The sequence below is a fragment of the Sarcophilus harrisii genome, chromosome 2 (assembly GCF_902635505.1).
Source record: "Sarcophilus harrisii chromosome 2, mSarHar1.11, whole genome shotgun sequence".
Classification (NCBI taxonomy): Eukaryota; Metazoa; Chordata; class Mammalia; order Dasyuromorphia; family Dasyuridae; genus Sarcophilus; species Sarcophilus harrisii.
Window position 1 is genome coordinate 371,578,082 of NC_045427.1, and position 14,891 is coordinate 371,592,972.

Consider the following 14,891-nt stretch of genomic DNA (forward strand, 5'->3'; position numbering starts at 1 on the left):
TTCAACAGCTATCAAATTGACCTTCCTAAAGCATATGCCTGACTTATATATCACTCCCCTCGTCAATAAACATTAGTGATTCCTCATCCCCTCCAAGAAATCCTGTTTGGCATTCAGAGCACTTCATAACCTGTTCCCTTCCCATCTTTCTCCTTACCATTCTTTTAGAAGATACTCTATGTTCCAACACTAGACATTTATTTTCATTGGCTGCTTCTCATCCCTGAAATTCTCTCTCTCTGACCTCCATCTCCAGGATTCTATGGATTCCTTAAAGTCTCTTCAAGTACCAATTAAAATCCCACCTTCTAGAAGAAGCTATTCTTGTTCACCCTTAAAGCTAATGTGTTCCCTCTCTTGATACCTCCAATTTTTTTCTACATATATCATGTTAGTATAGTTTCCACTATAGTTTCCACATTGTCTCCTCCATAAAACTATGAACTTCTAGAAAGCAGGGACTATCTTCTGTCACATTTTGTATCCATAGTACTTAATATAATGTCTCACACAGTAGGCACTGTGCCTATTGACTAAAGACTGATCTGTGCCTTGAATGGTAATTGTGAGTGCCATACCTTTTATGGCTACTATAAGAAAACTGATACCTATTCTGCTTTTTCCATATAATTCCCATAAAATGTCAAAACAGGTAGATAAATTGAGAGGCTTTTCCATGTAAGATACATTTAACTAGATTAATGTTTTTTGACTGGCAGTAAGTTCTGTTGGTATTTCCTGTGATATTTCCATGATACTATTTTTCTGTTAATGTTTATAGTGCCTTGCATTATAAATTTAGAAAATATTGCATGATACAATGATCCATGACAATTCTGAAGGACTTATGATGAAAAATGCTATCCACCTCCAGAGAAAGAATTGATGAAGTCTGAATGCAGATTAAAGCATACTTTCTTTTTTTACCTTCTTTATTATTCTTTAGGGTTTTTGGTCTGTGTTTTCTTTTTGAAACATGGCTAATATGGAAATGTTTTATACGACTGCACATGTATAATCTATATCAAATTGTCTGCCTTCTCAAGGACGGGAGGAGGCAAGGGGACTAGGAGAATTTGGGAGTGAAAATATTTAAAAATGAATGTTTCAAAGGATAAGAACAGGCAGTTTTTCAATGAAGAAATCAAAGTGATATACAGCCATACAAAAAAATGCTCTGAATCATTATTGATTAGAGAAATGCAAATTAAAACAATTTTGGAATATCATCTCAGACCTATCAGATTAACTAAAATGAGAGGAGAAAATGACAAATGTTGGAGGGGATATGAAAAAACTAGGACATATACACTTTTAGTGGAACAATGAACTGATCCAACTATTTTGGAGAGCAATCTGGAATATTAGTTGTAAAAGTATATACCCTTTAACTTAGCAATACCTGTAATGGGCTGAGGCTTGAGTTGATGCACTGAGGTCCCAAGCACGTGAGGCTAAATAGTAATTGGACTATATTAATATACATGCTTGGATAAAGAATGGCCCCCACCCACTCTCTGTGCAAGTCCTGATATGTTGTACAGGAAATGGCGATTTTGGTGGGTGGAGGCAGAGAGACAGGAAGAGAGGCTGGGAGAGATTGAGCCTGGGTTCCATGCTCGTAGCTGTTGGTCGTGTGGCTGCTGGTCTAGCCAGCTTCTTGACTCAGCTACACACAAGTATTGCCCATTCTCTTCCACCTCCGATCTTTTTTCACTGAGAATAAAGACTGACGATTTTCCCCTAACCTGAATTCCTGACTCCAGCTGATTTTAAAATAAGCGGTCTTCACATTTGGCGCCCAATGGTGGGAACCAAGGACTGAAGAAGTCTCCAGTGACCAGGAACTTGGGTGAGTATTGTTAATAGACAAACAGGGAACTTATTTTCTTAAAAAACTAAACTAGTAATCTTTTTTGGCTGAAATGGGACAAATGCTAGCTAAAGACTCTCCATCCCCACCCCCAACCCCTTCAACCCCACCCACGAGTGGCGCTATAGAAAGCATGCTTAAGCTGATAAAAGGACAAGGGCTACTTATAACTTGGGAACAGGTAGCTAGACTTCTAGGTACATTAAACCGCATCTCCCCTTGGTTTGTAGAGGAGAAGCAGATCTCTCAAGATAACTGGTGCCTGGTTGGACAACAGATGTCCGCATATTACAGTGAAAACAGTCCTCATTCAATTTCCATCGAGGCATTCTATTTATACAATATAATTCAGTTAGCACTAAGAAATCCTATCCCTAGAAGAAAGAAAAAACCCATTGCTCCCGCTCAGAGTAGCCAAAGAGGGAGGCCTGATATTAAGGAGGAAGGCAATGAAGAGATTAGTGACCAAATCTCCACAGGGCATGGTGACTTTCCACCTCAGGAGGCAGCTTCAGCCCCACCTCAGGAGCAAGTGATTGACTCTCCTCCAACAACTCCACCCTCTGGGATGGAGAGAAGAGGGGCAGTGGGGTGGGAGGGGGAGGAAGGGGCCCAGTGACAGCACCAACAAAAGCCCAACAAGCCCCCTCATAGTTCAGCCCCTCATAGTTCAAAAGTCCTATGAGATGGACTTTTGAAGGCAAAACAGGAGTTTTTACTACTTTTATAGTTGAAAAAAATCCCCATCAATCTGTGGGGAAGAGACGTTTTACAACAATTAGGGTTAAAAATGAGTACTTCAGTTTTTTTTTTTTTTTTAAGCAGGGCTGCTGTTGAAGGCCTGCCATCCAATTACTCCTATGAGTAGATTGCAACAGGGCTTAATGAAGGCCAGAGAAAAGGGTATAGATGTGGGAGAACTCCAAACACATATTTTTCCTGTAATTTCCCAGTTTAATTCCTCAGGTCAAGAAAGTTGAAGATACCCTCCTTTTAACATAGAAATCCTCAAAGACCTGAAAAAGGATTGCACTCTTTATGGGGCTACATCAGCTTATGTTAAGATGCTATTACAGAATTTAGCTTCTGAAATCTTGACTCCTAATGACTGGAAATCTATAGCAAGGGTATGCTTAGTATCTGGACAAAATTACATGTGGCTTTCTGAATATAATGAGCGCTGTAGGATACAAGCCCAACAAAACAGTCAAAATGCAGTTCATGCTGCAATCACCTATGACCCACTAACAGGTATAGCTCCCTATGCAGATGTCACAGTACAGATTAATTATTCCAAGCAGTAAGGCAAATTTGCTAATGCTATCAAAGCGGGGCTTTGTTTCCAAATAAAAATGAAAATGAGGCCTTCAAAAAATAACAAAAGGGCCAAATAACCCTTTGCTGACTTTGTGGGATTTGCAGACTGTATCACAAGAACTAATGGGGAAAATGCATAACAGATTTTTAATAAGGCAACTTTAAGGGAAAAATGCTAATGATCTAAAAATTATATAGGACTTCAAGGATGCTCCTTTGAGGAGTTCTAAACGCGGCCACAGTACTGCCTTTAGAGCTAGGTGGGACTTCCCAAGATCCCAACATGGTGGACAGGGTCCCTTCGCAAGGGATTCAGAGGAGCCCTACTTTACCACATGGCAGCATCTGAAAGCCAAATTTGGAGAGGAGAATGAGAAAGCAGGGTGGGGAGAACAAGACCCAGTACCCCATTAAAAAACAGGGCCCTTCCTAAATGCAGGTTCAGGGAACGGGATGAGGGGCCCGCCCCAGGGCCCCAGGAAAAACACTTGGGGCAGATAGCCAATGGGAAACCAAGAGTGCCTAGAAGTCCAATACCCAATTGATCAATCAGCCGGAAGCCAATGATGGGAAAGGGTTAAAATCAACCAGCCAGGAAGCAACCTGATGGGAGAAAGGGACTACAATTTGGAGAATAGAGTTGGCCTGAGACAATGAGAACCCCTGGAGAGGTAAAATCTGTTCCCCTCTCCAGCCTATTGATCCCGCCTCCAGGCACAGTAGGCTTGACCATTTTACCTCCTGAGGAAAGCAAAAACGTGTCCATCCACCCTGATGTGGGAAAAAGGGGAATGAAAATATCCCAGTCACCAAAAGCAAGGGACTTATCAAGGGAAATAGTAGCATCAGGTTTTTCATCAGAACCTAATAAGCAACCTGGTGATAGTCAATTGATTCCAGATCCAAAAACCAGCAATATCTGGACAGCAGCTTAATAATGACAGACCTATGCTCAATCTATAGAATGGCCTACCATTAGAAGGTTTAGACACAGGGCAGATCTCGGTCATTAAGCCAATTGGCCCAGTCATCCAAAATTAAAACAGAATTTGCTGGCAGGGAGGATCAATAAGCAAAGTTAGGTGCCCCTAGAGATGGACTTTAACAAAACAGGGTTTTTACCTTTATAGTTGAAAAAAATCCCATCAATCTGTAAAAGGACGTTTACCAAAGGGTTAAAATGAGCTTCTTTTTTTAAGCAGGGCTGCTGTTGAAAACCTTCCATCACCCTGTTCTTACCAATGGAAAACTGATACCCAAATGTGGATGAACAGTGGCCCTATAACGATAAAATTAGGCCTTATTAGATATAGTACAGGAGCACGACCAAGGACATTAAAACCTTCTAAGTCCTTGAATTCGTGTTTGTTGTAAAAAGAAATCTGGAAAAATGGAAAATGTTAAAGTTTTAAGAAAGGTGAAGAACAGATGAAACTATAACTCTTCAGCCTGGACTTCCATCTCCTACTCAGGCTGAAAGGGCCTCTTTGGGTCATAGAATTGGATTGTTTCTATTCTATCCCCTTGGATAAGGAGGATATAAAATTTGCCTTTTCGTGCCCAGCTTTAGCTGGGAGCCTTTAAAAGATGTGAAAGGAAGTTTTGCCACAGGAATGAAAAAACAGCCCTACTGTTCAAATGTATGTTGCCTGTTTGCTCCAGTAAGAAAAAGCTTCCCAAAAGTTATGCTTTAATTATATGGATGATATTATTGGGATGTTTTCAGGAACAATTGGAAACATTACTACAAAAAGACCATGAAAATAAAATTGAAATTATACATAGCACCAGAAAAAATTCAAAGACATGCTCCTTTTTCAATTTTAGGATTAAGATACCCTAAGGTCTAAATTAAAACTGTCCTTAAGAACAGAAAGGTAAAAACTTTGAATGATTTTCAGAAATTGATAGGAGATATCCAAGGATGCAAACAGTGTTATTGACTACCTAGTAGTTACAATTGTTATATGACATTTTAAGGGAGACAGTGCTTTAAATTCAAAGCTTTACAAAAGAAGCTCAAGACTTTGAGAGAAGTTGAACTGGTTTTATCCAATGTTGAAAGAGTCACCAAAATCCTTAAATATCAGTTTTTACCAAAAGAGGACCCACAGCAGTCCTTCATCAAGGAGAAGTGTGATAGAGGGGAACCTCCCAAAAACCCAAAACCTTATCCCTATATAATGCTTTGGCTAGAATTTTTTAAAAGGCCACTAAGGACAACAATTATCTGGGCAAGACCTGACAAGATATAATTTTATACCAATACCAAAATTAATGTGTGTTGTGAGACCTCCCAAGTGGAAATTTTATTACATGGTCAATTTTATACATGGGTCTCCATTAAAGATAACCAACTGTTACTAATTTGGGATGGATTCTTAAAGAAAAAGTTTCAAGCCCTCTTAAAGAACCAATATCTTCAGGATGATCCAAACATAATTTTTTGTGTACCTCAGATCTAACTATAAAGAGAGTAGTCAGAACTCCTTTTCTCAACTCAGCAAAATGAATTGTTTGATCATTCTAGCTCTTACTTATCCAGGAGACATAAATATAATATCTAATTCTATTCAGTAGGTGGAAAAAATTGCCACAACCCAAATAAAATTTGAGCCTCTAAATATATCAGCCTTGAAACTTCAAGGCAAGTGGAAAGCATCCAGGTAAAAATTTTATTACATGTCCACCCTCAATGGACTCCAGGTCCCATTTTGTGGCACCAAAGGCAGATAGCCTTTAACTATTTGGTCAATCCCTTTATTCCAAGAAGCCCAAACATCTCATTCTAAATATCATCAGGCTGGGCTTTCGTTTCAATTTGGAATAATAAAGGAGGGCGGAGCATAGTAAAGCTTTGGGTTCCTTCCTTTCCACGCCCCTAACTGGTCGGGAAGAACCCTCGGGTAAGACCCATTGAAACTAAATGGATGTAACCCATTATAAATCTTTTGTTTTTTATCTTTTATCCACATTTGGTAGACACCTTTTTGGTTCACTTTTTAAACCGAGCAAAAAAGGAACCATGGTCACTGAATTCCCTACAGCCATTATTGGGGTGCCACAAGCAATAAAAAGACAATTTTTGCATACTTCAAAACATTTTGCAAATTTTTGGACAGTATAAATTTTTACACACCACGGAATACCTTTTAATCCTCAAGGACAGGAATAGTAGAGAAGAAAAGATATTAAGACTCTCCTCCAAAAACAAAAAAGGGGGAGCCCGGTAACACTAGGAACCTAAATCTAACTTTATACTATTAATTTTTTTTGAAAAAGATGCACTGGCCCGCAAAGGTTTTTATAATGCACCGGAAGGTCGTGTCCATGCCAGCAGCTCCATATCTTTACATAATCGCCGGTGATGTGGGGAGACCCAGAAAGTGGTGAATGGAAAGGACCGATAGGCTAACTTTGGGGAGGGGTTTCTTGTATCTCTACAGGTGGAGAAGGAACGATGGGTGCCAAGAGCTTTCCCCTTTTGTCCATTGCAGAGAGACAGAGCAGACCTTGAAACAAAGGAGAAGACCAAGAAATATTGGGTGGTTCGTGCTGATTGTCACCTTGAAAGAGCATGGCATTATAAATTTGACCTATGGAACAAAGATTTTGATTAAAACCCTAGGAATGTTGGATTTCTGAGACTGATAAAGGTTGTTGGGATTGAAAACCCTCAGGAATCATGATTTCTGAATGGACTTGAAAACCTCTGGAATCATTGGATTCTCTGAGATATGATAAGACTGTTACAGGACTTCAAAATCTGCTGGAATAATTGGATTCCCTAACACATAAAAAGACTTTTGCAGGACTTCAAAAACTCAGGGGGATCATTGGATTCCCTGACATATGAAGCAATGGACAATACATTGGTTTTGAACTATCTCTTGGCTGCTGAAGAAGGCGTATGTGTGACTGTTGTTTACATACCCTCCTTCTAGGACTTCTGGTAATCTTTTCCAACACCATGTTGATTTATATTGTTTGTTATTCCGCTACTTGCGTGTATAATTCATGTTTGTTACACCACATCGAGCCTGTACTGCCTGAGAGGAGGGGCATCCCTAATAGCCTCTGCGTTATTGCTATGTGCTTCTGTAATATCTCCCATGATGATGGGTTTGTGCATAATAAGACCCTTCATCCCAGAAACCCGCTAGCAACCCCCACTTCCCTTTGGTGCTTTTCATCTCCCTTCCTGAGATGTCAGGGTGGGCATGATCGTCTCCTTTTTGGTGCTTTCACCGCCTTTCCTGAGAAGTCAGGGAGGCTGTGATCACCTCCTTTTCGGTGCTTTCATCTCCTTCCCTGAGAAGTCAGGGAGGGTGTGATCACCTCCCCTTGGGGGCTCTGACCTCCCTGAGGAGTCAGGGATGGCATGACTACCTGTGTTCTAAAACAAAAGAAAGCGGGAGATGTAATGGGCTGAGGCTTGAGTTGATGCACTGAGGTCCCAAGCAGGTGAGGCTAAATAGTAATTGGACTATACTCTATTAATATACATGCTTGGATAAAGAATGGCCCCCACCCACTCTTTGTGCAAGTCCTGATGTGTTGTAGAGAAAATGACGATTTTGGTTGGTGGAGGCAGAGAGACAGGAAGAAAGGCTGGGGGAGACTGAGCCTGGGTTCTATGCCCTTAGCTGCTGGTCATGTGGCTTCTGATCTAGCTAGCTTCTTGACTCAGCTGCACACACTGCTGTTGCCCATTCCCTTCCACCTCCGATCTTTCTTCACTGAGAATAAAGATTGACGATTTTCCCCTAAAATGAATTCCTGACTCCGGCTGATTTTAAAATACGCGGTCTTCACAAATACCATTATTAAGTCTCTTTCCCAAGGTTATCAGGAAAAAAGAAAAAGAATATATATGTTCTAAAGTAATTACAGAAGTTCTCCTTGTGCTGCCAAAGAAGTGGAAAGTAGGAGGTTGCCCATCAGCTGGGGAGTGGCTAAACAAGTATTAGTATATGATTGCAAAGGAATACTACAATGCTGTAAGAAATGATGAACAAGTTCATTTTAGAAAAAATTTAAATATTTGCTTACATGTAATTGAAGAATACAGTAAAAATTAAATGTAGAAAATATTGCATAGAAATATTGTTGATTTTTTAAATGATATCTACAATATGATACTTTGTTTGTATCATTAAGTTGCTCCTTTTTAGAAGCGAATGGTGTGCTTTTATAAAAACAAGCCATTACTTATTAGAGACTTTTGTCTGGAAATTTTCTAAAAATGCTTTAAACAAAAGAATAACTTTGCATAGAGTAAAAGACATAATGTGAAGATGTTCAAAGAGCATCTTTAACATGAATATGAAGAAAAGAATCAGGAAAGAGAATACAACTGGAACATTAGGGCAAAGTGCACTAAAGAGACTTACTGTGAAAGACAGACCAGAATATTTAAGGTCAAGGGTCTCAGCTTTCTAGACTCTCACATTACTCTCCTTCATTAAGGAGCCCCTTGGTTTTGCTTTCTATAGAAAAAGTAATAAGACCTATTAGTGGAACCAATGGAAAAACACTCGAGGATGAGTCTCAGGCACCTCCATTTTATTCACAATCTATTTCCTAAGAGCTCCGAAGTCACCTAGTATCAACAAGTATTGATTTTTGTGACTGTGTCACTTTGCAAGACTCTGGGGATATGAAGAAAAGCAACCCCACACAAGGTGCTCATATTCTACAGGAGAGACAACAAGCAAGTATTTCTATATAAGACAGGATTAAATAGACGTAGCCTCAGATTAAAATTTAAAAACTGAAGGTGTCTAAACGTACCGGGGAGGGGGGTGGGGGAATATGAGGAAACTTTCCATAAGAATATTATTCTGGCAATGGTATGAATGGAGGAATGGAAAGAAAGAGAATGGAAGCAGAAATATCTGTAAGGAGAAAAAAGTCTAAGGAAAGCAACAATGAGGTCCTGCTTGGAGTAGTGGAAATGGGAAAAAAGAAGAGTAAGAAATGAGATGTTGCTGAGAAGAACTCATCATTTGATATAAGAATTAAAGGAATGCAAAGAATTATCAATAGACATAGAGATAGGAAATAGGGTAGATAGTGGATGCCAAAGGCAGAAATAATAAAGTCAAGAGAAGATTTAGAGGGAAGAGAAGAAGCTCAGTTTCAGATACCATTGAAACATGCAAGTACAAATGTCTTGCAAGAAAATAAGGGTCTGGTGTTTAGAAGAAGATCAAACCTAAAGACAGAGATTTAATAGTCATCTGCTTAGACTTTTTTGGATGAAAACAGGGAAAATAAAATAAGACTACTAAAATGACAGGGCAAAAGCAGAATGCTCAAATGACACACTCATAATGAAGAGCTTAGAACAAAACCCAGACAAAGCAGCAGAAGTGGTTAGAGAAATACAAAGAGGAGCAAGAGACTATTGTAGAAACCACCAAGAAAAAAGGAGAGAATCATCAAGTGTTAAAAATTTCATAAGAATTTGAAGATAAAGGTTGTGGATTTGGGTTTTTTTTTTAATTTCCATGACCAAATTTAATAATTTTAAAGAGGTCATGTTTTTTTTTTTTTTTTTTTAATAGCCTTTTATTTACAGGATATATGCATGGGTAACTTTACAGCATTAACAATTGCCAAACCTCTTGTTCCAATTTTTTACCTTAAAGAGGTCATGGTTACCAAAGAAGCACAGACTGAATACATTGGATGGGGACAAGAAAAAATTAATAGAGTGGATGGGGGCAAAGGAAATTTGGGGCATGTACAAATTTTTTTCAAGAAATTAACAATAAAAAGGAGGAAAAGAGATGAGTTGTATCTGGATAGGACAAAAGAAAGGCTTTTTAGGCCTGGGGAAAATATTTTAATATTTTTAAACTGATTAAAGGAGCTGACAGAATGAGAGAAAATGAAGATAAATAAGAGAAAAATGGATGGTTGTGCCAAGATCTTATGTAAGAAACAAAAAGCAAGTGGATTACAATGGCACACAGTTAGAGGGATCAAATTTAAAACAAACAAAAAGCAGGGATATCTATTCTGTGACCAGAGGGAATTAAAAACTGTTAATTTAGATGATCTAAATCTAGTCAGTGAAGTAGCAAACAAGATTATCAAATATAGGTTGTAAACAGATTATTATAAGCACAATATATTATCCAACTAAAAAAAATATTATGAATTTATAGTAACCCTGGAGCGCCAAAGGAATGATTGTGCCTATAAGGTGAGAACTAAGTTAAAATTTTTCAGTTCATTAGTTCAGTTCTATCCAAGGATTTTCTTGGTAAAGATATTGGAGTAGCTTGCTATTTTCTTTTCTAGTTCACTTGACAGATAAGAAAACTGAAGCAAACAGGGTTAAGCAACTTGCCCAGGGTTACACAGTATACAGCATAGCATATACAGTAAGTGTATGAAGCTGAATATGAATTTAAAAAGCTGAGTCTTCCTAATTCCAAGGCCAGAGCTCTAATCATTTCATCACCTGCCTGCATCTTTTCCAGGTAGGGGTGACTTTTAAGTTGGTAATTGCAGTCTAGAGGCTAAATGATAAAATTTTAGGTAATATGCAATATGTAATATATGTTAAGCTCATCATAAGCTTCCAACTAAAAAATCCTGTTTTTGGAAACTCAATTAAAAATCTATATTAACTACTCAAAATAAAATCCACCCAAACTACACACACATACACATACAGAAAGGAGAGATGAGGAGAGGGAGGGGAAAGAAGGAGGAAAAAAGGTGGAAAGGAGAAAAAAGGTGGAAGGAGAGAAGGGGAGGTTTGGAAAAAGGAGGGAAGAGAGAGACAGACACAAAGATCCATATAAGAGGCTCACTATGTAAATACAACTTGTTTATTCAAAATACAAAGAACACAGTACAGCTGAATTATGCGGCTTCAAGTTATCTAATATGTAGGTCACATTTAAGCATCATTTTAAGTCTTTCCACACAACTCTATAAAGTAGGTAATACAAGTATTCTTACTTCCATTGTCCAGATGTTTAGTGTTAAACAACAGGATAAGCTAATCTGCTGAAATAGTACTTTAATTTCTAGATTACATAAACCACTGTAATTTAAACAAACTGGAGAATGTTTGAATTAGTTAAAATTATGAATTATAACTTTTTTAATGCAGATTTGATTTCCTTTTTGTTCTTTTGCTTTCTAAAAAAAAGCACTAGTAAAAAAAAAAAAAAAACGAGGGGCTGGGCTATAAGACCTGTTTTAATGAATAAATAAGATTCATCTATAATCAGCTCATTAACTGTTAGGAGGCAAATGGAACATCCTTAAGTTCTTATGAACAGCTGTGTTTTATTAAAGGTTAAATCCTTCTCCTAAAATCTTAGTCAAACTATTCATTTACTTTGTGAAGCTAGTACAAAAGTAAACTTCAGTTCATTCCTAGGTGCTTTACACAGGAAGAATTGAATTTCTGAGGCTTTTTTATTATACTTTGAATTAAGGAATATTATTCTAGTTAATGTCAGAATTATTACAGAAACCAGCACCATAAACTCATACTTTACCTTTGGCCTTTTTTTTGCTCTTTCAAGTTATTTTGGTATTTCTCCTCATCTGAGAGCTTTACTTCTCTCTCTCCAGTCTGTAGATTCAGACGCACATGGGAACCAGCGGGGACAGCTTGATCTAAAAGCCAAAAGAAAGAATACTACATTAAACCTAAGGTGGAAGAGAAGGAATTCTGGGTTCTGACGAGCCTGAAAGGGTTCTCTCTCACTTTCACAAACTTGTGTGACACAAGAAATTGCTCCTGCTAGTGAGAGGCTCCAGCTCCTCACTTAGTAAAGTGACAAGTGCCAAACAAGCTGAATTTAAACATTAAAAAAAGCCAAACCCTTTAAATATGCATCCTCTAGATCTACCCTTAATCAAACTCTTTTCACTCTCCCTCATACACACACCTATGGCTCCATGCTTAAAGTAAAGAATAGATAAGCCCCTGCATCTGAAACAACGTGGGGCCTATAAGAACTTAAGCATTTATGCTCTGGATGAACTAGTTATCAAACAACAGGATTTATTTCATGCCTTAATACTCAAAAGTCCTATACTAGAACACTGTATGAACATAAAAGAAAAAGAATAGTGGTACCTCCCTTAAGGAGCTTATTATCCAATTAGGAAAACAAAATATATAGAGCATACAAAATAACTGCAATGTAATTACAAAGCAACATGCCAGTAAGAGAAGAATAAGTTATTGTAATCTGAATTGCTTAAGTACTCGAAAGATAAAAAGTACAGGTGTGATTGGTGGTGGAGGACTGTTGGATCTAGGGACACTATGTGGAAAGAATTTAGAGGCAAAAATTGGCAGAGAAGAAGCAAAGGCCATTTCAGGCAGAAGACAGAGTAAGAGCAAAAGCTGAGAAACTTTTAATTAACATACTTGGGATGAGAGCTAGCAAGCAGAGCAGTTTAGGTAGGAAAATATAGGGAAGTGCACAGAATTAAGAAGACAGGGGGCTGGGCAGCAGCAAAGAGCCCTGACCAAGGATTATACAATGAAAAATACCCTTAGAATAAGCTCTTCCCAAGCTGGTTTCACTTTAAGTACATACGATGGGAACAAATGGACAAGTAGTGAACAATGTCTTGTTAGTTTTTCTCCAGTACTTACCTGAGTCTTTTGGCTCAGCTTTGTTATCTATAAAAGGGAAGACTGATTCCCTACCTTCAACAAAAGGCTAAAAAAGGACATGGACTCCAAAACCCATTAGCTAAGAATATTCTTAGAAATCACAAAAAAAGGAGGGATGGAGAGAGATAGGGCACTCTAAAAAAGTAATGAATGACAGACTACATGGACAACTTTTTCAAGTGAGGATGAATGTTTAATAGCTCTTGCAATTATTAATTATTAATAACTAGTATTGTTCCATATATAGTGGATTAGTCATCCTGCTGTCAGTTCATCCAGCAACTAACTCATTACGGTTCTTGCTATCTTAAGAAATGATGCATAAAGATAAAACTAAAAAGTTACAGCAAAAAGAAAATTAATGTATCCAAGATAAGATAGAAAACAACAGAATAGTAAAAAATCATTAGCAAATTTACTTGATAAAGGTTTGGTATCTAAAATACAAAAACAATTAACAGATACACAGTTTATAAGAACAAAAGCCATTCTCCAATAGACAAGTGATCAAAAGATATGAACAAATCATTCTCAAAAGAAGAATTGTAAATAATTCACAACACTAGCAGCTAGAAGGCCCAGTGGATAGAGCAGTAGCCCCGAAGTCAGGAGGACCTGAGTTCAAATTTGACCTGATACTTGAAATTTCCTAAATGTATGACCCTGGGCAAGTCACTTAACCCCAACTGCCTCAGCAAAAAAAAAAAAAAAAAAATTCACAACCATCTATGAAAGAATGCTCAAAACCACTAATAATAGGAGAAATATAAATGAAACTCTTGAGATTTCACTTAACACTCTGCAAATTGACAAACATGGTGAAGAATCAGAATAATCACCATTGGAGGGGTTGTGGGAAGTAAAGTACACTAGAAAAAATATTACAGAACTCTGAGTCAATAAAAAAAATTTGTGGAAAGTATTTGGAATTATGTGAATAAAATAATGTAAATTTCCATATACTCTGACCAAGTGATTCTGCTATTAGGCTTCTACCTCAAGGATAAGAAAATGATAAGAAAAATGTTTCCCTATACACCAACATATTTATAGCAACATTCTTACATTCACAAAAACAAAAACCTGGAAACAAAATAGATTTTATTAATTAGAAAATGACTAAATAAATTGCAATATGTGAATGTAATGGAATATTATTGTACTGTTAGAAAAGAAAACAAAGAAGCATGTTAAGATCTATATGAACTGATGCAGAATAAAATAGCGTCAAGAAAACTATGACTATCACAACAACATTTATGGAAAGAGGAGCCACTCTTAAAAAGAAAAACAACTGAAAGTGAATGTTACAAAATTACAAATAACAAGCACAACACCAAAGAAGATAAAAAGAATCCCCAAATTCCAATGTAGTTTACCATACATATATTCATATCTCTACAATGCATTGATCAGGTTTGTTGGAGGAAGAGGAGGATGTTCCTATACTCCCCCACCCCCCATCCCAAATTGTTTTCAAAAATGGTTTTCTGAAAGAGGAAGGAAAAGAGACTGGAAAATTCTTATGATAGAAAAACACATCCAAAAATTATTAAATGATAAAAACAACAATAAGGATTTAAGTAGCCCAGGTGCTGCCCTCAGAATGCTACACTGGCCAAAGAAAAAAACTCAGTGACAGAAACAGAAATTTTATTATCTGGAATTTTCAAAATTATTCCTTTCATGTTTATTTTTATTTATTATATTTATATTATATATAACATATATTTCCTTCCCACAGGAAGAACAAACCATATAACATTTATTTAAAATATAGGATATGGTCATTTAAAACAAAACTAAAATATGAAAGAAAAAACCTCCATGGGAGTAGAGGCAGAAAAGAATAATAAAAGATCATTTTGACCCCAGTAAGGTACATACCAAGTTTGTAAGTTTCCTGACCTAAAGCAAAAGCCAAGAAATTAATGAAAACAAAGGCAGAGAAAAGACTTACAAATTGAAAGGAAAAGAAAACCTCAGGGAAAAGGGACAAGAAACAAAGTCTTAAAAGCAAAAAGAAGAGGGAAAAAC

At 37.3% G+C, this 14,891-nt stretch overlaps 1 protein-coding gene across 4 annotated transcripts in view; it reads right to left on the bottom strand.

The window, feature by feature from the left end:
* SIL1 (SIL1 nucleotide exchange factor) overlaps positions 1-14,891 on the bottom strand; it is a 328,425-nt gene that overhangs the window by 88,907 nt on the left and 224,627 nt on the right. For all 4 annotated transcript variants that reach the window (XM_031953358.1, XM_031953360.1, XM_031953359.1 and 1 more), the window contains one exon: positions 11,719-11,839. In XM_031953358.1, coding sequence (XP_031809218.1) covers positions 11,719-11,839 — 121 coding nt within the window. The remainder of the gene's footprint in view (positions 1-11,718; positions 11,840-14,891) is intronic.